At 41.9% G+C, this 24,302-nt stretch overlaps 1 protein-coding gene across 6 annotated transcripts in view; it reads right to left on the minus strand.

Annotated features, from left to right (window-relative positions):
• Positions 1-23,857, minus strand: part of AKT3 (AKT serine/threonine kinase 3) — a 109,625-nt gene extending 85,768 nt beyond the window's left edge. For 3 of the 6 annotated variants that reach the window (XM_083604326.1, XM_083604327.1, XM_083604328.1), the window contains exons 1-2: positions 23,341-23,855; positions 14,154-14,297 (exon numbers count right to left, since the gene is read on the minus strand). In XM_083604326.1, the coding sequence (XP_083460452.1) occupies positions 14,154-14,199 (46 nt within the window). In that variant the 5' untranslated portion in view covers positions 14,200-14,297; positions 23,341-23,855. Of the gene's footprint in view, positions 1-14,153; positions 14,298-23,340 lie in introns of all 6 variants that reach the window. The other 3 variants (XM_083604323.1, XM_083604324.1, XM_083604325.1) reach the window with 3 other exon arrangements.
• Positions 23,858-24,302: the final 445 nt, after the last annotated feature.

The following is a 24,302-nucleotide window of genomic DNA, read 5'->3' on the forward strand; positions in this document are numbered from 1 at the left end:
TTTTTAGAAGTCCAGATTTTATGCACTTGTGTGATAGCCTTGCTGTGAAGCTTATTTTAAAAATTACTAAAAATTCCTTAAATACTGGAATTTTAAATCTTTTTATATATTTTTTCAGGAAGTGTATGTAACAATGCAGGCTTCTGGCTATTTGACCACTTTGGTTTATTTATTTATTAAAAATCTGCATCCCATATATACATTTGAAAAAAAACTTACAGCCACAACAATAAAACAGAAATAGGCACACAATTAGCTTTTATTGTTAGGCCAACCCACATCATCCCCATGACCTTAATCCAGGTTCCCAGATGAGGGTAACCCACCCCGAGGACCACCTGCCCCACCTTGGATCCAGTTCTGAATTAAATAGCCAGGAGGGGCAAGGGGTATTAAGATATTGTTCTCCTTTCCTCTCCATCCCCTACCAAGAGCAGCAGGTGTTACTTCTGCGGGTGCTCCTTTGCAAGCGGCTTCTCTGCAGATAAGTTTTCTTGAGAGTAAGAGGGTAATATTAAATAACTTCTACCATTTATTATTTATTGATTTTTTTCCTGTTACTACATTAAATGTCTCAAAGTGGCATACAAAACTGCATGCTGAATCTAGACACATCAAAAAAGCGTTCCTGGAAAATGCGTTGTAAAATTCATAATGGGAAATCACATTGGCGAAAGATGGGACTCCACAGCACCATCTGGTGTCACAGTTTATAACGCATATAAAACACTTTTTCTTTACTAATGTAGGACTTTTATGCATGAGCCTACAAAGCAGGCTGCCTGGGTGATGATCATTCATATAAAAAAATCTTGCTTTGTATACTGAGCTGTATAACAGCTTCTGAGGAATATGGTGCTTCATTCACTGTATGGTCAAGCACATAGGTCAGCAAACTAAGGCCCGTGGGCCGGATCAGGCCCAATTGCCTTCTAGATCTGGCCCACGGACGTTCTGGGAATCGCCATGTGGATCGCCAACGCGAGCGTTCCTTCCCTCTCCCTCACACGGTGGTGCTTTTCTCCTCAGGGACGGAGCAATCTTGTCCCACAGTGGGCACCGTCAAGAGTCAGCTCGCCCGCCTGCCCGCCTCAGCAGGGTGGCGCTGTGAAGGGGCGCTGTGACGCCGGCTGCTGGCTCCTCCTCCCTCTCCCTCAGTCCACCTTTCCTTCTTTCTCTGCACCCCTTTTAAGCGCTGCTTCCTCACGCACTTTCTTCATTGCCGCTTGCCTCTGTCCCTCCTTCATTCCTCCCATGGCGTTCAGGTAGGTCATTGCGGTGGCCACGGCCGCCGTTTATGGGTGGCTCTGTCTTCTTCTCCGCAGTGCCTCTCAGGAAGCAGCAGCAGCAGGTAGTGGGTAAAAGCTCCGGCGACGCCCCGGTTCCCCTACCTTCACCCGCGGCTCCTCCGCCGGGGATGCTGCTTCTGTCTTCGCCAACCAATGCAGCCTCCTACCCCACCATGGCGCCTGGCTGGCTGGAGAAACCCAACAGCGGCTATTGGGACAACAACTGGGACAGGTAAAGCGGAGCATCTTCAGGCCTCTTTGCGGGCGGAAGAAAATCGTTCATATTTTTTTCCAAAATATAGTCAGCCCCCCCCCCCCCACAAGGTCTGAGGGACAGTGGACTGGCCCCATGCTGAAAAAGTTTGCTGACTCCTGGTCAAGCATTAGAAGCTGGACAAATTCTTTGATAGGAATGTAGAACGGGTAAGGACAAGCAAGTGAGTGGATATATTGAGGCTTACTTCATCCTAAAAGCCTAGAGGCTATGATCAGTTTGAGGAATAGAGCCACAATAACGAATGGGACAGTGAGGAACAAGAAAAACACAAGATTAGGAAAGTAGTTCAATAGGGCTGGGCAATATATCATCCAAAGCCAGTTTAAAACCCGTATCGTGATATCAGTTTCTAATTTTTGACCTGGTAATATATTGTGGATCATGGTGTGTGTGGGTGTGTGTTATGCAAAAATCACAATAGGGGAAAAACCATGAAGCCAGTCAATGCCTCTGCATAGATCCATCCTTATTTCAGACACTGCGATACTTCAGTATATCATGATGCTTAGCTGATGATATATCACAATGTTGAAAAACAGATATTGCCAAACCCTAGTACTAAAAATCCTATAGGCCTTGCTCTACCACATCCAGCAAACTTAGCTAGTAGTAGTAATAATAATAGTACTTTTAGACTGCCCTTCACTTCACAGAATCTCAGTGTAGTATACAAAATATAATCAATCTAATAGAACTAAAACAGTATATTTTAAAATCACAAAAAGAACCATAAAAAAGTTCTTCAGTGGTTGTAAAATACAAGTAACAGAACTTAAATTCTGTCCCTTCCAAAAGCCTGAGTAAATATATTTATCCTCAACTGACACCAGAAAGTCAGGAAAGAGGGAAATAGCCATACTTTCAATGGGAGGGAATTCCACAAACAAAGTTCCCACGCAAAGAACACGCTATCCTATGTTACCACACAACAGGCTTCAATCGTTGGCCGATTCACAAGAAAGGCCTCCCTTGAAGAATTCAGTGCCCAAGTCGGCAGATACAGGGAGAGTATAAGGTAAATGGTCCAGGTTTTTCGGGGCTTTTGAGAGGAAGTCTTCTCTTTGAAATCTCTATGCAAAAACCAAAAGACCTATCTAGGTTCAGCACTGAGCATTATATAGACAGTTGACAGACCACAAGAAGTAGTATATTCCAAGTATGATTTCATAATTCCACTACAAATATGAAGTAGTAAAGTTAACTTACAACGAAACTAAACCTAGTTAAATACAATACTGTATACCAAAGACCTTTTATAAGTCATACTGAAAAAATGAAAATTCTATTTTTAATTTGCTGCTCAGGCATTAGAAAGGTGCCTCATAACGACCATATGTTACTCAAATATGTTATCACACCTACTATTTCATCATATGTCTCCCAAGAAATTAATTAGCTCTAACTTCTTCAACTTTGACAAAAATGTCTTCAGTAAGTGATATTACTAGCTGTTGTAAATACTTCAAAATTCAAAGCTTTTCTAGTTTTTATTTAACCTTTTAAGTATTATCATTTAGCAGCATTTAAAAAGCAGATGTTCTTTTGCTTATCAATTTCTTAAACATTATATTTACACTTCCTCAAAATAAAAAAACACAACATTTTGGTTACACATTTTAAAAATATTTCATTTTTGTTTGTAACAGCATACATCTTACCAAGAACTCTTAACTGTACAAATGTAAATAATGTAGAAGAAGAAGGCTATCTCAAAAGGTGCACATCATAACAACCCTTTTTGCTAATGCATGTTTTTTATGTGAATTATTTTGCATGGAGAAAACCTCATTCAGGTGGTTTCCCACCTGCAACTCTTAAGTTGTAATGTGGAAACAGGTTTAGTGCCTCATCTGCTCTTTGAAAGAACTGTACAGTCTTTCTCTACACATGACAACAGGTGTATACCCTCATCTTGTTGAGCAATTTTAGAAGCAACATGTCTTTGAATATAAGTTGTGGAGCAACAAAGGCAAGAGCAGGCTACTTACTGCAGTCATGCCCTGTTTGTCTGACTTCACAAATACAGCAGAGCTCTTTTTACGTTCTTACCCATTTTTCTGTTTTGCTACCTACAGAACTCTCTGCGGGTGCACGTCTTCCTTCACTTTCTCCATGTATCCTACCTTATTCTATGAATGTACCTTGAGCCAGTCAGCTCTCCTTAAAACATAAGCTGGGGGCTACAGATAAGTGAGAGGTGAAATGGAGCTTACTGGCAGTCATGAGTCAAATGCTGAATGCTGAACATGTGGTCACTGAGATAAATGAATAGATGAGATCTGGAATTCTCTTACAAGGCTGAAAAGCCCAAGATTTTCTCCATTTGCCTGGTAACTCCTGAGATCCTCATCCTCTGCTACTAATTCAGAGGAGACTGTTACATGTGGCAGTGGAAGAAAGGAGTGCCTGGCGTGCTCTGGTCCATGGGGTCATGAAGAGTCAGACACAACTAAATGACTAAACAACAACAACAAAGCCAGACTCACTATGATATATATTACATTGCTTTATTAAAAAAAAAAATTAAGTATCTACTGCACATCATTCTGGACCATAAAGAAGGCTGATCGTCGAAGAATTGATGCTTTTGAATTATGGTGCTGGAGGAGACTCTTGAGAGTCCCATGGACTGCAAGAAGATCAAACCTATCCATTCTGAAGGAAATCAGCCCTGAGTGCTCACTGGAAGGACAGATCGTGAAGCTGAGGCTCCAATACTTTGGCCACCTCATGAGAAGAGAAGACTCCCTGGAAAAGACCCTGATGTTGGGAAAGATGGAGGGCACAAGAAGAAGGGGACGACAGAGGACGAGATGGTTGTATAGTGTCTTCGAAGCTACAAACATGAGTCTGACCAAACTGCGGGAGGCAGTGGTAGACAGAAGTGCCTGGCGTGCTCTGGTCCATGGGGTCACGAAGAGTCGGACACGACTAAACGACTAAACAAGCACATCATTCTAAATTCTGAAAATTTGTGACTTCATAAAGACATTCTAAGCAAATTAATCTTATATATTTCATAAAAATTAATATAGTTAGAAAAAACAAGCAGCAATATTCATTTTTTTTAAATTGCTTTTAATATATGGATATATTTTATGTGAAGACCTTTGAGTAACTGCTAATAAGAGAGTGGAGATTGGGTCAACATATCCCTATAGCTTTTTACTGAGTGGTAAAAATAGTCTTTATTTATTTATTTATTTATTTATTTGATTTGATTTGATTTGATTTGATTTTTTGCCCACCATGAGACCCAATGGTAGGTTACAACCATTTTAAAACACAGTATTAAAATCAGTTAAAGCAAATGAGTCAGTGTGGTGTAGTGATGGAAATTATTTGAATGCAAACTGTTTCCCTGGAAAGAAAAAGTATTCATTTTAAAAACAGTTTAAAAAAAATTATTTCCAGGGTAGTAGTTTGTATTTAAATCCCTCTTCTAGTGCTTTGAATACAAACTGCTTTGCCTGCAAAGACTATAAAATGCTTCAGTTTAAGTAGCATTTTCCCCTCGGCATATGCTTCAAAGGGGCTCCCTCTAACACAGCCTTTCTCAACCTTGGGTCCCTAAATGTTGCTGGACTACAACTCTCATCATTCCTAGCCAGTATGGCCACTGATCAGGGATGATGGGAGTTGTAGTTTAAGAACATCTGGGGACCCAAGGTTGAAAATGGCTGCTCTAATGGATGATCAGCTGATTGTCCATTAAAAGAAGTCTCTCTGAAGGCAAACTCCCAGCACTGAAAGAGCATCTTCAAAGGTGGTTGCTCTAACTGATGATCAGCAGTAGTTACAGCGACTGGCTTTGAACTTTTGACAGTGTCAATCACCTCACCCCATTATAATGTCAGAAGGCTGACAAGTGGATGGTCCTGCCCACCTGTCCAAGTTCAACAAAAGGCAGGGTGCTTAAGAGGGACATAAGGATCACTGGTATCTGAAGAAGTGTGCACACAAAAGCTTATACCCAGAGAAACTTAGTTGGTCTCTATTTATAAGGATCTAGCCCAATCATTGGACTGAGTTCCCCCCCCCCCATGGACTCGGGGTTGCCACAGAGAATGTCCTCTCCCAGGCCACTACCACCCCAAACATCTGACGGCAGTGAAACTCTGTAGGCATTAGATGATTTACAACACACATCTATGTATGTTTACTTGGAAAAAGTTCTGACTATGTTCAATAGAGATCACTCCCCTCTTAAGTGTGTTTAGGACTTCAGCTTTTTACAGTGGTACCTCGGGTTAAGTACTTAATAAGTCCGGAGGTCCATACTTAACCTGAAGCACCACTTTAGCTAATGGGGCCTCCTGCTGCTGCCGCGCCACCGGAGCCCAATTTCTGTTCTTATCCTGAAGCAAAGTTCTTAACCTGAAGCACTATTTCTGGGTTAGCAGAGTGTGTAACCTGAAGCGTATGTAACCTGAAGTGTATGTAACCCGAGGTACCACTGTATTATAATTCTATACACTCAAGAGTAAGTCCAATGGAACTCAGTGAGGCTCAGTCCCAGGTAACTGGGTGCAGGACTGCAGCTTCAAACAATTAATTGGTTAAAAGTCATTGAACTGAATCCAATAAATCAATTAAAAATCTCTAGTCACTTCTGAAGCCAAGAATATTATTATTATTATTATTATTACTTATAAATTTAGGATACCGCATTCAAAAATCATGAAATTGTCTTTTCAAAGTGAATCAGAAGCATTGTTCTTTTCCTCAATTTTATCTCACTTAAGAATGTAAGAGCTCCTGCTGTATCAAAGCAAAAGTCCATGTATTCCAAAAACCTGTTTCCATACGTGACCAAACAGATGCTTCTGGGAAACCTACAAGCCATGTGGAATATAAAGGCAAGGGCCCTCCACTGTTATCCCATCTCCAGCAACTGATACTTAGCAGCTTATTGCCTCTCAATGTCCATCATGACTAATTGCTATTCACATACTCATCCTCCATGGATTTAGCTCATCTCCTCTTAAAACAATTTAAGCTAGGGGCCCTCACCACATATTGTAGCAAATTTCATAAATTAGTTATGCTTTGCATGAAGAAATACTTTTCTCTGTCTGTTCTGAATCTACTGCAAATGTTCTAGTATTATGTGGGAGAAACTCCTTTAGTCAATAGTCAATATTCTAACAACAGTTGCACGACTGCACGGATTATGGGGAAAAAATAGGGGTGAATCAAATAGTTCTTATTGCAGAAAAGTGACCTTGTAACAAGTCATTAAGAAAAATTTACTCAATATCATCACACAGAATCTAACATGAATGGGTTTTTAAAATAATACATATACAGTGGTACCTTGGGTTTAGTACTTAATTCGTTCCGGAGGTCCGTACTTAACCTGAAACTGTTCTTAATCTGAAGCACCACTTTAGCTAATGGGGCCTCCTGCTGCTGCCGCGCCGCTGGAGCACGATTTCTGTTCTCATCCTGAAGCAAAGTTCTTAACCTGAAGCACTATTTCTGGGTTAGCGGAGTCTGTAACCTGAAGTGTATGTAACCTGAAGTGTATTTAACCCGAGGTACCACTGTAAACAGTAATAGAAAACAAATGCAAACTGTGGCTAGTATTCATAAAAATTAATGAACTCATGTTAACTAATCTCAATGGGACTATTATCAGTAAAACATAGTTGAATACCACCCTGTATCTTTAAATTTTAGGCACTTCTGTATCAGAGACTTTTTATACCATATTATCAAATGTTGCCTTTCTTAGTGACTAGAACAGTTTTTCTTCTTAAAAAATATGTGAGACCACTGAGCCAAGTTCTAAAAGGGGATCCAGCAAACTGTGGGAAATTGCAGTCAAATATAACTAGCAAGTTTATGGTTAATTAATGCATGAAGGGATTAAGACCACAGAATTGAATCCCTAGGTTCAGTTAGGTCATGCCCCCTCAACTCTGATGAAGGAGGAAGTGAAGCTTCTTACTTCATTCTCTTCCACCATATGAAGCTGACCAGGCAACACATCTGGGTTCAAGGCCAGACCACATGCTCAGAAATATTTCTCTGCATTTTGTAAACCCAATATTTCTACCTGTGTTCTTCTTGCTGCTGCATGGAATAGCACATTAATCTAACCTTTGGAATCAGTAAAGCATTAAAGCTTACATATGGGGTGGTCTGTTAATTGTGAGAGGGATAGAAGGGAAAACTCTTCAACTGATAGAACATCGCATATCAGTTGGCAAGAATGCTATCACTTGAAAAGCACTGCTAAACACTTTTAAGAGCACTGTCTCAGGGCTGGACATTGGGAAGCAAGAAGGTTAGGCAGCAGGACTCAAAGAAACATCTGGAATACAGTGGTACCTCAGGTTACATACGCTTCAGGTTACAGACTCCGCTAACCCAGAAATAGTGCTTCAGGTTAAGAACTTTGCTTCAGGATAAGAACAGAAATCGTGCTCCGGTGGCGCGGCGGCAGCAGGAGGCCCCATTAGCTAAAGTGGTGCTTCAGGTTAATAATAGTTTCAGGTTAAGAATGGACCTCCGGAATGAATTAAGTACTTAAACCGAGGTACCACTGTACTAAGATACACCGTAGCTTGGGCAGATCTTATAGATCAAGGAAATTTCTACTCAAACAGGAAATCTTTTATACTTCTTTCTGCTCATAAGAAATGGTCACCTTGAGTGGAGTAAGTTCAAAGAGTTCTTCACTAGGAAGTTGTGTCATCATGGCTAACCACATGGGGCCTGACTAAGCAGTTTCTGACATTGTACCCCACATAAAGCTAAAAAAAGTTACTAGGGAAAAGAAATAGTAAGATTAGAAGAGTTTTTCTTCTGATCCTTGTAAGGATTTTAAGATGTGTCAGAAGAACACTTGCAAGCTTAAAGTATCATAGACTTATTGGGTGATGGCAGTGTCGAAGGATACACACCATCAGACCCAAACCTTGCAACACTAACCCCTCCCCCCAAGTCAAGACTGCAAACTTTCAAGTTTTCAGGCTTTCAAAAAATAAACAAGGCCTAAGAACATTAAATTAAAATAGCAAAAGAAGAGCTTTTCTGGATCTACTTCTGGGATGGGTTGGAACACAGGGATTATATGTTTCTATGTACGTACTGTATGTATTAAATGTATCACTCTATGTATTTAATGTATCACAGCTATACTTCCAAATATAAATATGGAGAGGGGAGAGAGGAAAGGACTGGTTTTTCTAGTATACTGAGAGGACTCAAAAACTTCCTAAGGCTACTCAAATTAAATCCTTTTCAAACAATCAGAGCTTGTGATTTTTCTTTCTAAAAAACAGAAAGCACACTGGTATAATTTGCACACTAAGGGCACAATCAACTTTGTTTTTAAATCTATTTTTCTTTTATTTTTCCATTGTTCTCTTCCATAAATTACATCACAAAGCAGCAAAAATAAATAACTGCATGGTAAAAGCTAGCATACACCTTTAAACTTCCTGTTTTCCTATTCCAAAAAGATAACACACCAGTTAATTAAGATTTGTATACATAATAGGAGATGTACCGTATTTTTCACCCTATAGGACGCACCGGCCCATAGGACGCACCTAGATTGGGGGGGGGGGAATAAAGGGGAAAAAATTTTTCCCTCCCAGGCACGGGGCTGGGGTGGGGAAAGTCCGAGCTTCCCCCACCCCAGCCCCCAGAACAGGCAGCTCTCCGCACGCCGTTGGAGGCCAGCGCGAAGTCCCGCCGGGCTCCAGCAGCTTTGCCATCGCTCTGGGAGCTTGCGGGGCTGGGGAAGCCCGAGCTTCCCCCGCTCCCAGAACGGGTCCCAGAGCAATCCCGAAGCTCCGCGCAGCTTCAGTAATCGCTCTGGGAGCTTACGGGGCTGGGGGCAGGCTTTCCCCATCCCCAGCCCCCAGAACGGGTCCCAGAGCGATCCCGAAGCTGCGCACAGCTTTGCCATCGCTCTGGGAGCTTGCGGGGCTGGCGGCGGGGAGAAGCGGGCTTCTCCCCGCCGCCAGTCTCCAAACCACGTCGGGAGACAGCGGGATGGTGCGCTGCACCTCCCCGCTGTCCCCCAAGCTTGTGGGGCTGGCGGTGTGGCTCTCCTGAAGCCTGGAGAGCAAGAGGGGTCGGTGCGCACCGACCCCTCTCGCTCTCCAGGCTTCAGCGAAAGCCTGCATTCGCCCCATAGGACGCACACACATTTCCCTTTCATTTTTGGAGGGGGGAAAGTGCATCCTATAGGGCGAAAAATACGGTAATTGAATGGGAGATGTGCTGATAATATTTTATTATTGTATTCTGAAATTATTTACTCTTGACCCTGAAATTTAAAGACCACAAAATTGATGAGGTCAATCCTACACATGCTTACAAGGTATAAGCCCCATTAATTACAGTGAAATTTATTTATGAGCAGATATGCAGATGATTGTATGGTTAGAATTAAGTAATTCACAATACCAATCTAAGTAAGTTCAGGGCTGCAGAAATCGCAGGTGCCTAATGCAGGCTCCCAAGGATATTATTTTTTCCAGCCTGCCACCCAAAAGTGAGTTGTTTCTTACAGCATTTGGAGGCTGACAAAATATTGGAATGCTGTAATTTATCCCACTTATTACAAATGTCATTTATTAAAAAGAATCATCAATGGCAAGATTCTGGGACCTCTGACTGTCAAAGTTCAAGGCCTTGTACTGATACTGTTGTTTTACTCCTGTTAAGCAGTAGCCTCGTGGTGACAGGTTACGAGAGGAAAGGGAAAGAGCATTGCTTTGAGCATTTATTGGGCAGAGCCTAGATCAGGTAAATTCATTATGATTGGTCTGGGTGACAACAGGCTCTGCTGGCTGGAGGTTCTAGTAGTCAGTTGAGATTTTTGTGAGTTGAGGAGTTGGGAAAGAAAGGAGTTTGATGAAGAAGATGTGAGGAAAAGCTGGGGAGGAAGCTGAGGCTTGGATGTATTAATGTAGGGTGTTATTAACGTATGTCTGGTGAAGATGAAAAGGCAGCTGGTGGCTGCGTTAGTCTGAGAGGATGCCCTATGTAAAGGTTTTACCAAAGTAAAGTAACACAAGCTTAGTTAAAGTGTCTAAGCAATCAGAAATACAGGCTTCCCAAACTATGGTCTGTGGATCTGCATTTAAATATCTCAGGCAGCACATCCATCACATTAAATATTCATATTGATTTTTATTAGTTCTTTTATTTCTTATATTGTATAAGGAATACAGGAAGCAATAAAATACAATTAGAAATCATACAGCAACTACAGCAGGAAGAAAAATAATTAAGTAGTCCAACATTCTCCTTAGCAAGTTTCAAGTGGGGGGGATTTGAAACCACTGCCTAAGAAAAAAAGCCATTTAGAGGCTGATATCGGCAACAGTGTCTCTTAAGACATCAGAAACTGTCACCAGGCATCTTGACTACCTCAGTGTAAATATACCAGTGGTTTTCAACCCATTTGCCGTGGCGCCCTGGGGTGCCTTGAATGATGGTCAGGGGTGCCGTGGGCAACACTGACCTCTGTTCATCTTTCCTTCCCTCTCTCCTCTGATGCCCTCTCACATCTCTGCCTCTCAAAGGTTTGCACAGCTGTTTGATGCAGCAGCCCTGGTTAACAACAACAACAACCATTACTAGGAAGTTCCAATTAACACAGGAACATACATACACATTGCAGGAAGGAAGATTAAGGCTTCTTTCTGAAATGCTATATTTTGTATACAAAGCGTGTGTTGTTGTTTCCTTTAATTTCCTGTAAGAATCCCAATTGACCAATCAGGAAGTAGCACCTTTCAGCTCCTGATGAAAGATGGGGGTGGGGGCAGAAATCTCTAAAAACCTGCACAGCAAAATGTAGCACAAAAATAGCGCTCAGACACCCTTCAAATCAGGTTTAGCCACAATTGCAACCCACCTCCCAAACCCAATTTGTTTTCAGCATCATCCTATGCACTGATTGAGTTCAGTGGGGCTTACTTTGCTCCCAGGTAAGCAGAGATGATGAATTAGCAAGTTCCACAGAAGGGGCCCAAAATAGCAAAAACCAACATTTCCTGATCATGACATAACTGGATCCCTTCTCACCCAAACAGAGAGCAGTGCCTAACTACAAAGTCAGTCTAGAGCTTCTGATGTTTAGAACTTTTACTAAGAAAAAGAATGCACTTGCATATCTGCATGAAAGAGCATACCTGTGCCTTACTATGTAATTGAGCCTTTGCCTCTGTGCACACATGAAAGCGTGAATACATACATGCTTTCCAGAATGTGGACCACTGTCCAGTTTGAAGTTGTAACACTACCCTACCCTCAAACAAGTTTTAAAAATAGCGGCAAGCAACAGATAAAACAGAAAACAAAGAAAGTATGTTAAAACAAAATGCACAGAACTCACCATTTTATATCAATATGTATGAATATGCATATGATGCCTTCCTGTGTAGAGTTTTTATTAAATTGGGTAATATCCAATTGTTGCATCCTGCTTGTGCAAGAACTTCTGCTTGTGGAAATGGGTTTTCTTTCTTCTACTTCTCTCCCTCTGCAGCCCCCCATTCCAAATTTGCTCCTGAATGTTGGGAGACACTCCAGAACCAGTGGCCCAAGGGGTGCACAGCAAGGGGATCTTACCCATAAATTGTTCAACTTCTAGATTCAATATAATGGATTTTAACTTTTTCAACACTTACTAAGAACAATTTAAACTCACTGAGCTACTTAAACCATTTTACCGTTAGAACATTGGTCTGAGCACAATGTTCTCTGATAGTATTTGGATAAGAGTTACGGAACACTATGTTGCTAAAGCAATGTCACACAGTGATCCCAAACAGTTTCTTAAGATTCATATATATTTAGAAATGAGAAAGATAAAGGCTGCAATCAATGAACTCTTAGTTTGCAGGAAGTACCTCTGAACTCAGTGAGACTTCTTAGTAATTCATGTGTGTGATCAAAGCAATATGTTAAAACTGCCTTCAGATTAAAGTGCTGCTACCTGTAATGGGCCTGTCCCAACCACCTGGGCCTCATGCTGTTTTAGGAAGAGAGATCTGGACACAACAGAATGTACCCCTCTGATTGCACCCACCCTTCCACTGTTTGTGATACTTGCTGCCACCAGGTAAGAGATTCTGGACTCAGCTACACTCGTAAAGATAAAGCACTTTATATGCGTTATAACACTGACACCAGATGGCACTGTGGAGTCACGTCTTTTGCCAACAGGATTTCCCTGTAAGAAGTTTTCAACACACTTAACTGAATCGCTTCTTTGATGCGTCTAGATCCAGCCTACGTCTTTGTTAGGCTGCCCCTTTTCAAACTGCCTCCAAAGGTTTTCCAGGGTCTCCCTATTGCTTCCATGAGTGGCACATTATTGTTATAGACATGAAGTTAGGACTCAACAAGACAAACAAGTGAAACATACATTACCATAGTATACAAAAGCATATACACCAGGAAAAATATGCACTCGCATATAAGATACAGGCAGTTCAGGGCAGTAAAACCCATTCCTCACATTACCCATTAACACCTGTTATTAAAAGCATAAATATACTACTATGAATGGGTCAGGTGGGAGAGAATTTCAGAACAGCTATTATCCATCAATCCCCTTAGTATATAATTTACAGAGATCAGGTAGTCCTAGGAAACACTGTTCTAGATCATCTGGGCTGCTGTTGCAGTTACAGTGGTACCCTAAGTTATAGATGCTTCAGGTTACACACTCCGCTAACCCAGAAATAGTACCTCAGGTTAAGAACTTTGCTTCAGGATGAGAATAGAAATCGTGCGGGGTGGCGCAGCAGCAGCGGAAGGACCCATTAGCTAAAGTGGTACTTCGGGTTAAGAACAGTTTCAGGTTAAGAACGTACCTCCAGAACGAATTAAGTTCTTAACCCGAAGTACCACTGTACATGTTTATTTTGCTGGGCTAAAGGAGCAGGGTTTGCATTCATAAACTGCTCATGTGCACTGGACAGCTCCTAGTCCACATGGATGATTATGGAGAACTGCCCTCTCCTCACTCACTCAGAGCAGTTGATCTACTGCTGCATTTACCAAGGGAGAAGTTAAACCACTAGCGGGACCCTGGTATGGCCTTCTGTCCTCCCCCTCCCCCACTACCTCCAGGGTCTCCCCACTTCCTTTTGAATCACACCTCAGGTTCCCCGTTAAAAACCCTGATTCATGTTGTCCTTTGGTTGTCTCCTAAGGATTTTGGCCCACTTGTTCCCCTTTCCTCCTCTTTCTATCTTCCCAGCCATCTCCTCTCCACTGTCCTTTCTTCTTAGTTGCTCTTCTTCACCCTATCTCCCTTTTCACCACCAACTGCTGTTTAAATACAGCCATGCTGGTTTCCAAACCAGCTCCTTGCCCGCCACCTGATGGAGGCTGGGCCTCACCTTCAATTCCCAATTCTCTTGCAAGCCCCTAGCAGCTGCAACACAGATGCTTTGCAGCAGCTGTAGCTTGAAGCCTGGTAAAGGTGCACACATCGCTGCCTCCCCACACCACAGACCAACAACTACTAAATGAAGGGGAGGAAATACAGCCACTATCCATGAACAATTCTTACAGGATAGTATATTATTTAATTCAACACTTACCCCTTTTCTGAACCCAACCTTCTTTCACAATTGTAACATCGCTCATGATAGCTCCACAATGAGCCTTCAATTCAGAGAAATATTGTTTTGCAGTATCGCTTCGAGTTTCAAGTCTCTTCTGACTTTTCTGTTTCCTAAATCAACCTGTAAGTATAAAGGGGAAAAATTAACTTGACGTGTACTGTTGCTTGGCACCCAATCCACTCAAACAGCTCTTTTTCAAATGGTTACTATTTAGGAACTTTATAGGCCACCTTCCCCCTAAAACTAACTTACAAAAGTTCAGATCAGTTACATAAATATCATCTAAAAACAGCATCGGGGGGGGGGGGCGGAATCACAGTGTTAAAAGCATAGATGAACAGAATAGCCTTTACCTGGCACCTAGAGGATAGCAATGATACTACCAGGCAAATATGCCTGGGAAAACAAAAACAGTGCTTTAGCTATGTCACTGATTTCAAGAACAAGCTCACTGCTAAACATTCTTGTCAATATCCGAAAAGTTGTTTTGCTAGATGTTGATCCTTGCTGACTCAGAAAAACCAAACCATTTGTAAAAGTCAGAGCTGTGAACTTTAGCTGGCCAATCATTTAGATCAATCTGTTAAACCCCTTTTGAATGATTCAAAATAGCCTTCTCCAACCTGCTGCCCTCCAGAATTTGTTGCATTACAAGTCCCATCAGCCTATACAATTGGCCATGCTGGCTGGGGCTGATAAAGTTCAAGTTAAACAATGTCTAGACAGCAGCACCATGATGGAGAAAGCTGGTTGAATGGATGTGCCTAATTAATCAAGTAACAAACTTTTTTTAGGGAATTCTTTTAAATACAAACATTTACAAAACTATGGAGGGTGAAATGCCATTTTGGAAGAGCCCTTACCCCTTCTTTCCCACACCAAAGGGAATGCCCCTTCTAAGAAGGTTCACACTCTGATATCTAAAGACATCATTTAAAAACAAAAGCAATTGCTTATTCTTATAAAAATATATCAGTGTTCGAAATTAGCCTTGCAACCAAGTGAAGGTGCATGGGCACCAGAATGGTGCCTGACATCTCCACCATCTGGGGATCATTGGATCTGGACTATTTTCACACACTAATGGGACATCCTGTAGAATTTTATCAGTTAGATTTTATCTGCACAATCAGAATGAATTTCAGGAACCAAAATGTTTTTTCTGTGTATCCTAAGCAGGAGCAGTGAAAAACATAGTTAATTGTTGCTGCTTATCTTCACTTACCCCACCCCACTGCCCTGCTCAAAGCTGTGAAGAATATCTCTATGTTAGGAATGGCCCATGTCACCATTAAGAAAAAGAGGTAGTATTGTCCCTGTAAAAAGTGACTTTAGAGCCATCTTGCCCAAAAATGGCAACTAGACATTCTGTTTTGGTGACTGTAATCTTGGTTTAAGGAGCCATTTGGTGCCTAGTTTATATATCTGAGTTTCTAACACTAAAATATATAGAGATCACAAATCTGCTTCATCATGTTTATTTATTTATAAGAATTCTTGCCCGCCCGTTGCCATAAAGTCCCAGGGCAGGTTATAAGAATAAAATATACAATAATAAAAACAGAAAAACTGCTACTATTATAAAAAAGTAAAACCATTCCAAATGCAGCAAAACAACTTCAAAAAGAGAGGTGGATACCATAAAACAGTGACAACATTATCTCTGTCCAAGAGACACCATAGCCAGCAAACTAACCAGAGCTGGAAATAGACACTCCTAGTCACCAAGGCTACCTGAGTGATAGTGCTGGATCCAAGAGAATCACCCAGGCTGCAGACCTGCTCCTTCCAGGTGATGGCAACCCTGTCCAGAATGGAGCATCTTCCCACCTCCCAAACTTGAGCACTTGGAACACAGAACACCTGCCTTTTCAGGATTCAGCTTCAATTTATTGTCCCAAAGGCTGACCTTCACGACCTCCAAGTAATACGCCTAGTCCTTCAACCTCCTCCAATAGAGCTGGGTGTCATCAACATATTCGCAACAACTCATTACCAAACTCCAGATGACGGCTCTGAGCAATTTCAGGCAGGTGCTAAAACAACCTGGATAATAATACAATTCGCATGCCACTGAACAATGGCCATGAATAACTACATTCTGGAAATAGCTATTAAAGGTAGGATCAGAACCACTGAAGTATAGTGCCCCCCAACCTAGGGATGGAGGAAAAATGCAATTAAGTTTGTATTTAAAGCTACCACATACTGAACAAATGAACACTGAAACACAGCCATCCTATGAAATTCACACTTATCTGAATTTTGTAATGCATTTCTCCAGCAATGTGTACAAAAATACATACATCCTGGCAATGTGTGCATAAAAATCCATATATTAGTGAAAATAACATATGAAACTGCAATATATTATAAAAACTGCTTTGGGGGTTGAATTACAACTAGCAGGGATAATGCAAGTTTGGTATTCCTCCATACCATGTGCACAACTGAACAGATATCTGCAACATTAGAAAAATGAATCCAGGTATCCCCTTTCACTCTCATCTCTCTTCAGTAGAAGAATATGAAATGAGCTGTGCAAGACAATAATTGGAACAGGGATATGAATGCCTGTAGTGCTGCTACCCCTTATATCACAGTGGACAACAGCAGCAATGGATGCTTTGGTGAAAATGCATAGAAATCCTTCATTTCAGTTGCCCACAGAATTCCTATAAAAATGATAGCACTACAGTTAGCAATTCTAAACCTGTTCATAAGGTATTCCCTCTTCATCAAAATGATATGTTACTGTACAGTACTTTTAAGAACATATACTCTGAAAATTCTGATACCATGAGCTCCTAATGCAGAAGTGGGGGAGCTGTGGCCCTCCAGATGTTGCCGGACTAAAACTCTCATAATCCCTGACCTTTGGCCAGGATAACTGGGAATGATGGGAGTTGGAGTCTTGGTGTCTTAACATCCGGAGATCTTCATGTTCCCCACTCCACCTAATAAAGTGCTAAGAATCACATATTTTAGTATCTAAAAGCAGAAATTGGCCAGTAATTCCCAGTTCCATATTGACATGAAAGTTTGAAAACCAGATCAATTACTAAACTTAAGAGAGAACTAAAGTTTATCTGTTCCTGCACTCCAAAATAAACCTTGGTAAAATCCACACCATATAGCTCCATGATGGATCATGTCAGTGGTCCATTTAGTCCAGCATCCTGTTCTCACAATGACCAACCTATGCCTATCAGCGGTGTTAGAAATTCAGATATATAAGCTAGGCACCAAGTGACTCCTTAAACCAGGGTTACAGTTGCCAAAATGGAACGGCAAGTTGCCATCTTTGAGCCAGACAGTTTGAAAGTTGTATTTTTCAATACAACTTTTTGGTTCCTGAAATTCATTCTGACTGATATAAATCTGATAGAATTCTACAGGATGTCGCATTAGTGTGTGAAAACAGTCAAGAACCAATAATCCCCAGGCATGCACTTCCTGATGATAGAGACGTCAGGTGCCATCCTGGCACCAAGGCATCTTCACTTGGTCACAAGTGGCCGATATCCAGGTGCAAAATGCACCAGGCGCCTGGCTAATTTCAAACACTGCCTATAGGAAGCCTACAAGCAGCATCTGCCCATCTGTGATTCCCAGCAACTGGGATTGAGGAATACTGCCTCTGACAGTGGAGGTGGAAGATGGCCATAGTGGCTAGGAGTCTTTGACAGACTTATCCCCCAATTTGGCTAATCCTTTTAAAGCCATCCAAGTTGGTAGCCACCACTGCCTCCTGTGGGAGCAAGTTCCATAGTTTAGCTATGCAGTGTGTAAAGAAGTACTTTCTTTTATCTGTCCTGAATCTTCCAACATTCAGCTTCATTGGAAGATAATGAGTGTCATGAGTGAGAAAAACTTTCCTCTATCCACTTTCTCCATGCCATGCAGAATTCTGTAAACTTCTATTACGTCACTTCTTACTCACTTTTTCTCTAAACTAAAAATTCCCAAAGGCTGCAACCATTCCTCATAGGGGAGCCCTCTGATAATTTTGGTTGCTCCTTTCCACCTCTATACTATCCTTTTTGAGCTGAGAAAACCAGAACTGTATACAGTATTTCAAATATGATCACACCATAGATTTGTATGATATTGGAAGTTTTATTTCACTTCCTTTCCTAATGATCCCTTTTTCACAGCTGCCACACACTTGATCAACAACTTCACTGAGCTATCCACTACAACCCCAATGTCTTGTTCCAGGTCTTCCACCAGTTTAGACCCCATGAACATATATGTGAAATTAAGATGCTTTTGCCCTGACATGCATCACTTTACCCTTGTTTACACTGAGTGGCATATGCCATTTTACAGCCCAGACACTCAGTTTGGATAGGTCCTTTTGGAGCTCTTCGCAATTTATTTTTGTTTTAACCACCTATACTTCCCCAAATCTGCCTAAATCTGACAAAGTATTGACAGTCTGGCCAAAATATAAAGCAATTTAGTCTCAAAATGTTAGAGAGATCAAGAAAAGAACACTATGAAATCCACAAGAACCTTTGAGTTCAAGAAGTACCTCAGAGACTTATCAGAGAATTACATATAAGACAAACTGCTGCTTCTGGCATAAAATAGTCTTACTTAAGCTGTAGATAGGAAGATACCAGTTTGGAACCTAACTTGCTTTTTGTGAATGAAAAAGTATTCCATCAATGGAGAAGCACCTTAGGATACAGGTGGATACAGTTATGCACCACCATCTCTTTCTATATATTTCAATGTTTAATTGTTTATATTTAAATAGTATAGTCATGTCCAAGATTGCAAACATGAGCTTCTCTATTACATGAGAGATAAATATGCTTTCTTTCTCTTGTGCTAACTCAACTTTTGAGAAAATAATTATTATGAGAATTCAGTTATCTCTCAAAATTTGGATAATACAGCATTTATTTCATGGCTGTTAACTTTAAGATAAAGCTTTTTGTATTTATTCACTGAAGGCCTGAAACAGTATCTAGTCAAGTCAGTGGAAAGAATAAAACACATATATTATTAATGTCAGCTAAGGTAGATCTTTTCCTAAAGCATCAATTTCTTTCAAGATCATGGCACACAAGTAACTTTATACATGTGAGTAAAAAGCACAATAGCAATTCTACAGGATGTCTCTTAACAAGCTCCTGTACTGAGGCAGTAACTGAGCATCAACATTCAGCTTCAAAAGCCCCATAGTGGGGACTCTGCTCTAGTCCTGAAGATAGATTTCTGAACTCTCTATTAGACTTCCAAGAATGACATTTCTACTGGATTTCTAAACACAGCTCAAACCATTAGAATGTCATTATCCAAGCTGTATTCATGTGAATAAATGTGTTACTCCTATAACGGTTCCTCAGGAGTACATGTCTAATTTCTATAGCATTTATATGATCTTCATGAACATATGGTCCCCCCACCATTTCTCATAAAGAGAATAATGTTAATGCAAGTAAAGTCACCTATTTGCATCTATTTACTTCAATAAACCATTTTTTAAAAGTGTCAAATGTTCAAAAAATTATTCTTCATGCAGTCGCCAAGTTTCAAATTCACAGCAATACTGTCTCAATGCAGTTAACTGTAAATAATAATAATGTTGAGTAAATCTTCAACTGAGTAGGTGTTTCTTCCAAGCAAATATGCATAGACTATAACTCCTGCTTATAGTTTTTGTGTGATCCCAATGATGATGAAATATATCTGTTTTAGAACATGTCAAAGACTTAGAAAATCCAACAGATTTAGGTTTTCATACATGGCAAAAAAAAAACCCCAAAGCAGTAAAAAACCTTACACTTTCTGCAAAATAGGCGCAATAAAATCATGTGTTGCCATAACAAGAATCTAAACATATTCTAATGATTACTGCCTAATTTCCTGTTAAAGATCTATCTAGATTATGAACTCACAAACATACTAAAAAACTTTTTTGTTTCATATAGAATAATCCTATCCATGTTTACCCAGAACCAAGTCCCACTGTGTTCAATTGGGTTTCCTTCTTGGTAAGTGTGCATAAAGTTATGGCCTAAGGAACTTGCTCCTGTAGTATGTATTTTAAACCTACACCCTTACAAACCAGTTCTAATCCCATTTACTTCGAAGTAAATCCCACTTAACATCAATAGGACATGAACTCTCAAGGCAAATAAATTTAGGATTTTAGCCTAAATGCTCAACTTGTTGCTCAAGTGTATTAATGTTTTAATACTCAATGTATTTGATTTTTAATATTACATCTTGTTGTTCCCATCTTTACAGAGGTGCTCAAAGCATAAGGAATAATCTGTCAGTTAATTATGTTATAGATGAAACAACTTAATGAAGTATTCAAAGTATAATTCTGCACACAATTTAAGTTCCCATTTGTCAAGAAAGCTTTGAAAAATGTATGTCATTATTTGCATACAGGCAATATTTTCAATTTAGACAACAATATATCATATGTTAAAGCTGCAAATATATGTACATAGAATCATAGAACTGTAAAGGTGGAAGGAACCATGAGGGCCATCTAGTCCACCCCCCTGCAATGTAGGAATCTTTCACCCACCGTGGGGCTTGAATCCACAACCCTTAAATTAAGTCTCTTGCTCTACTGACAGAACTATCTACTGGGGGAGGGACCTTCTTTGAACTCAGTGGAAATTACTTCTAAACAAACATAACTAGAATGAGTTGCTAGTTTAAAAAAAGAACAGGTAGTACTTTTAAATGGCATTGCTTACATTTAAATCAGATAAACCAAAGCAATAGGTTTTGTTTCCATGCATATTTTCTTAGGAGTAAATCCCACTGTACTCAGTGACACTTCCTTCCAAGGAAACATGCAGAAGACCATACTGCCTATCTGTTTCACTGTCAGCTATTTTTGAAATTTTTGATAACAAATAGCGATAAACACAGTACACTTTAATTGTACTTTGCAATTTAGTTTTTAAAAGTTAAAATATAATAAAAGAAACAAACATTAAAACATTTCCCTTGTCATAGGAAAAGAGAAAGCTGAAATCTCTAGATAGAAAATGACTTCTTCTGTGAGTTTGTTAGCTAAATATACATATACAGAACTTCTGACAGTGGATATAATTGTGTGTACTATACTCTTCTTCTGAACCATTCATCTGGACATCCATGTTTGCCTCATCCAATCAAGGCATACATACATTATAATTAGCAGTCCAATCCAATTAAAGATATTGGGGTCAATTTAAAACTCTTCACAGGAAAACAAACAGAACCACAAACAAAATCTGCTTAATGAACACTCTTAATGATGTCAAAACAAAATAGTTTTTAAGTACTGTACATTTTTTTGTCTTGTAACTACTCTTGAATTGCATATACTTTCTACAAACAGGCAAAACAGAATACATTTAAAAATAAAAATAAAATTACACATAGTGTATTAGAGCTTCCTTTTAATTTCATAGCATTTTAATGTCTTTATGTCCTAGCAAGGTTGGCAAGATACCCAACCCCAATATTAGAGTTTCTCAGATGTACCCCAAAAACAGCTATCTCTAAGCTCTCTGAAGCATGATTGCAAATAATCTATTAGCTACTAAAATATATTGTTTGCAAATTAAATTCAATCTTCAGATTTACTTTGTTAAAAACAATCCAGTGTGTACTAATAATACATGTTAGATTTGCCAAATTTTGAGAATACTAGATTACCCAACCTTCAGTACAGTAATCTACTTCAGTTTAAAGTCCAGTCTAAAAGAACTTCTTTGAATTAAGACATAGACAATAAAAAACAGATCAAACTATTTCATTTATTCCCATCTGCCAGCATTATGACAGACCATCACATATACGTTTATAAGTAATTATAATAAAACTTCAATGAAAACATGCCAAATTATTTGAATACCATGAAAAAGAAATTTTAAGTGCTCTTATATCTAAATTTCTTGTGCCACATTGTGCTTTTTAAAGTAGTGTTTTAAGTTTTGTTTACAAATAACTGATTAACTTCTAAGGATGATCCTATTTACTAACAGGCCTTTTTTTCAAACTGTAACATGTGTCACTCTATTCAATCTCCTCAGATCATGGTCTGTACAAGTAGGAGGTGGGTAAGAAGCAGTGTCTGTCGAGTAATCATGTACTGTACATCAACTCCTCTATGTGCAAAGCAGCCATCATAATGGCTGTTCCAGCAAGATTGATGCGCAGGAAGAGGTTGGTTTGTTTACTTGCAGCCACAGCTGCCAGCAGCACCAGCAGCAGCTCCAGAGCAATACACTACTATGAACAGAACAGACCATCCTCTCCTATTTCTATTCTTATCACACAGACACGTTCTAAAGAGACGAGGAAACGTTTTTTACTCATTAAACTAAGGCCATTCGCTTATATACATTTACCTCTGAACCACGACAGAGGGTGGGGGAAGGAAATATGTGGACGTGTGAGGAGTCACAGTGACCGCGAAGGTGTGTGCGTCGGGGGGAGGAGGAGTAGCTGAATGTGGGGGCTGAATATTATCAGGAGAGACCAGGTGCGCAAGGAACGCTCTGCGCCCTCCTCCTCCTCCCCGAGCATCCCCTTTAGATGAAAAGGAAGCCACATTCCATATAAATAACTGCGCCCGTGCGTGCGCGCGCGCGCCGCTGTATGTTGTGCCTCGTGGCCAAGCACACATCTCTCTCCCTTTCCTCCCCCCCCTCCCCGCGCGTCTTTAATGTTATATAACCTCTTGTGTCTCTACAGGAGCCTGTCAGGCCCCGCCAAACACACACACAGAAACACACGCACTAGTAGTCTAGGGGACTTGTTATATTTTCTATGCTGTGAGTGATGGCTGGCGAAGGAGGAGCTGGGGAACTGCCGCCGCCGCCGCCTCCTCCCTCTGTCAGCACAAGGATACTGACGGGGATCATCACTACTAGGCCCTAAATGTGTCGTCCCCCCTTCAGGGTGGGAAGCGGAGAGGAGGGGGGGCGGGGACACACCAGAAATTGGGGGAGCCGCCGCCGCCTGTGCGCCAAGCCGCAGCCGAGGAGGCATCCCCACCCTCCGCCGCTCCTCCCGCCCTCACCTCACCTCACGTGCCCCGAGAGCAGCCAGCGCCCAGCCAGCCAGCCAGCATCCCCCGCCGCCCATCCTCTCCCTCCCTCCCGCCCGCCATCCCAGCTCCACGCTCGTTTACCTGAGGCGGAGGCGAGGGCGGCGGATGCTCGGCCGTTGGTGTGGAAGTGGCGGGAAGGCGGAGGCGGTTCCGGGCAGGGGGGCCCCCCGCGCTCCCTCCTCCCTCGCCTCCCCCACAGCACCGCCGGGCTCGGCCCTTCGTTTCCCCTCAGCGCTGTGGGGAAGGGTCCAGGCCCCGGCCGGCGAGGGAGACGCAGGGGCGGCGGCGGCTACATAAGACAGCGGCTTCTCCTCCCCGCCCGCTATTCACGGCGGCGCCCGCCTGGGCAGCTCGGCCGCAGCATCCGCGGACGTCAGGGCGGCGGCTCCCGCTCCCGGCTCAGGGTGCCCGGAGCCGCCTGGGGCCCAGCCTTCGGTCCGGCTGCCGCTACAGCCGCCGCCGCCGCCGCCGTTGTTTCGGCCGCCTCCGCCAGGCTCGTTATTGACTTTCAGGAAAACTCCCGACGTCACTGGCTCCCCCCCGAGTGTCTTCCCCTCCAAGGCGGCGGCGGCAGCAGCAGCGGCAGCATCGGCATCCCCCAGCTCTCGCGAGAAGCGCCGATGTGCGGAGCGGGGGGCTGCCAGACAGAGCAGGGAGGGAAAAGGCGGGGGGAGCCAGACAGAGCGGAGGGAGAGAGGGAGGGAGGCGGAGGTGAAGAGGATGAATGGGAGGGAGGGAGAGGCACGCAGGAAGGAGCCGGCGGGGCTGACCAACCGACAGGCGAGGGTGGGGGCGGGGAAGGAGGGCTGAGGTGAAAAAGAGACGGGGCGGGATAAAGGGGAGGCAGGAACCAGACAGGCCGCCAGACGCGGGAAAGCTGAGGGAAAGGAGGGTGGGCGGGAGCGAGCGAGGATGAGGGGAAAGCGGGGAGGAAGAGGCGCTTCAGAAAAGGCCGCTGCTGGGAGGAGCAGGAAGGCGGCGAGGGTAGCTCTGAAGGCGCCCCCACCGAGGGAAGAAGAAACCAGAGCAAGGCCGGAGCCAAA

This window comes from Podarcis filfolensis (genome assembly GCF_964270895.1).
Source record: "Podarcis filfolensis genome assembly, chromosome: 3".
Taxonomy (NCBI): domain Eukaryota; kingdom Metazoa; phylum Chordata; class Lepidosauria; order Squamata; family Lacertidae; genus Podarcis; species Podarcis filfolensis.